Genomic DNA, 2,271 nt, shown 5'->3' on the forward strand with positions numbered 1-2,271 from the left:
TATACAATATATTTTTTCTATTTCAAATTCAGATTTCGTAAACATAATTTCATGAAACCAAATCCTTCAGAACACAGAAATTAATCATCTATGGTGATGGATAAGAAGATAACAAATGAGGTGGGATGCACGAGGAATCCTTCCAAACCCTAGAATGCAACCGAAGAATTTCTTTAGCTCTTTCTTTAGTCTTGTGACTCCTCTCCACTTGCAGCACCAAACACAGCTTTGAAACCACCCCAACCTGCATCATTTCATTAAGAACTCTCGAATTCGCGGTATGTTTCGTTATCGAACAGATGATTCTCACCGCCCTGTCGCTCGCCACGTTCGAAACCCTGAGGATTTTCTTGGATACTATAGCCAAGCCTGCTCCGTGTTCGAGCAGCTGAGCTCGGCCCTCGGCACAGCCACAAAGCTGATCCAACACTATTAGCACTAGCTCGCATATCCGTCTGTCTTCGGTTTCAAGAAGCAATTCGATCAGGGCTGAGACAGCGCTGTTCTCTACCGCTTTGATCCGGTTTCTTCCCCATGGACAGAGCTCCACTAGAAGCTTCAACGCAGTTTTTGTAGCCTGCCGAGAGATCTTGTCGCGTAAAATACGGACTACTTGTTTGTAAATCTCGGGTTTGGATCCAATCAGATGTTCCGGATCAGCCACATATAATGCAGATTTCAGTAGCATTACAGCGTGTGCTCGGGATTGGCAATTCCCGCTTTCCAATACTTGCATTAGTGACTCCAAAAACACACCATTATCTGATAAGAATTTCTTTGAATCCGATTCCGATAACTGAATCTGATGAAGAATACTCAACGCTTCACTTCTATACATTGCATCTTCGTTCTTCCTCACAACTGTTACGAGAAATTCAACTGCTCCAGCAGTCTGCTGCAAATGGTTCCTGCTGCTCTCGTCTCTGTGCGCAATGGATCGGAGCCTGTGCAGGCAGTTGATCTGTGATTTTGGTGAAGCCTTCGATTCCTGTAGTAGTTTCAGAATCTGGGATTTTTCAACAGGAGCCTTCGGCGTTGGGAATCTTTCATACGCATTGAAAGTGCACCATTCCTGGATTAGTCGCCGGAGAGTATGATTTGGGGTGAGATCAGTGTTCGAAAGGTCCTGCTTCGTGACCGGGCAGGTGGAATTCTTGCACAGAAACAGCCATTTTTCTATGCTTTCTCTGTCGTAGGTTATGCCAGTGGAGACCGTGACTGGATCTTTCATCAGCTGCATCGATATTGGGCATACGAAGTAACAAGGGACCTCTATTTCCTGTGCTTCATCCATTGTTGCTATGGAAACTTAAGATCACTCCTTAGCTTTCAGCAGATCGCAAAATGAACGAAAAATAACAAAATCTTGCGGGGATCAAGCAATTAACAAAACCGATGGTAAATGAAGAAACACAGATCCAACTATAGTTTTCAACAATTAATTGAGTGGTCTCAGAATTTGGAATATATGCAGCTTATGATCACACACACACACACACACACACACACATACATATATGAAGTGGGGAAGATAAGGTTTTTATATCTATGACTATGTATGGTGAAAGAAGAAGGGATCCATGCAAGTTGCAGAACCGATTGGGTAATTAAGAGCTGAGCAAGTCAGATATATATGCCGATATTCAAAGAAAGCAGGGAGAAACGAGAGCCGACAGCTGACTTTTTCTAAGAATTTTGAAAAACTCAAAGCTTTAAATGCTACATTTTGAATTCTCGTAATTGAACTCCAATTGTAAACTTCCAGAAATAATTTAAAAATATACGTAGAAAATACTACTCTAGTCTACATAAAGTTGATATCTAATTATTATTATTTTTTTCGTGCAAGGTAGTACCAGAATTAATGTTATGTCAACTTCTTTTTGCATGTAGTAATTACTCTATAATTCAATTTGGTCGATGAATTAATGCGTCAGGAAATAATAATAAAATAAGTGTGGGGGCAGACGACAAGACGACGGTGTTGATTTCACGGAATCAGTATTTGTTTTTCTTTGGTTGACTGTATAATAATTTTTAAATACAATATATATATATATATATATATATATTAAATCGATCAATTTCATGAAATATAAATCTACCTTACCGTCTCACGAAAAATTTAATTAATTTTAAATTAAATTAATGGTACTTGTACCAACTAAAGCCTCGATTTTGCTGCATGTATATGCATCGTTTCAATGCTCGAGGGCGTGCCGTCACATGCCGGGGTTCACGCGGCGTAATTCGTGACTGTAAATTCTATGT

At 39.9% G+C, this 2,271-nt stretch overlaps 1 protein-coding gene across 1 annotated transcript; it reads right to left on the bottom strand.

Moving 5' to 3' along the window:
* Window positions 1-1,704, bottom strand: LOC140972109 (E3 ubiquitin-protein ligase PUB23-like). Its single transcript, XM_073434579.1, has one exon. The coding sequence runs from the start codon at window positions 1,292-1,294 to the stop codon at window positions 89-91; it is 1,206 nt and encodes a 401-aa protein (XP_073290680.1). The 5' UTR covers window positions 1,295-1,704; the 3' UTR covers window positions 1-88.
* Window positions 1,705-2,271: the final 567 nt, after the last annotated feature.

This window comes from Primulina huaijiensis, chromosome 3 (genome assembly GCF_012295235.1).
Source record: "Primulina huaijiensis isolate GDHJ02 chromosome 3, ASM1229523v2, whole genome shotgun sequence".
Taxonomy (NCBI): domain Eukaryota; kingdom Viridiplantae; phylum Streptophyta; class Magnoliopsida; order Lamiales; family Gesneriaceae; genus Primulina; species Primulina huaijiensis.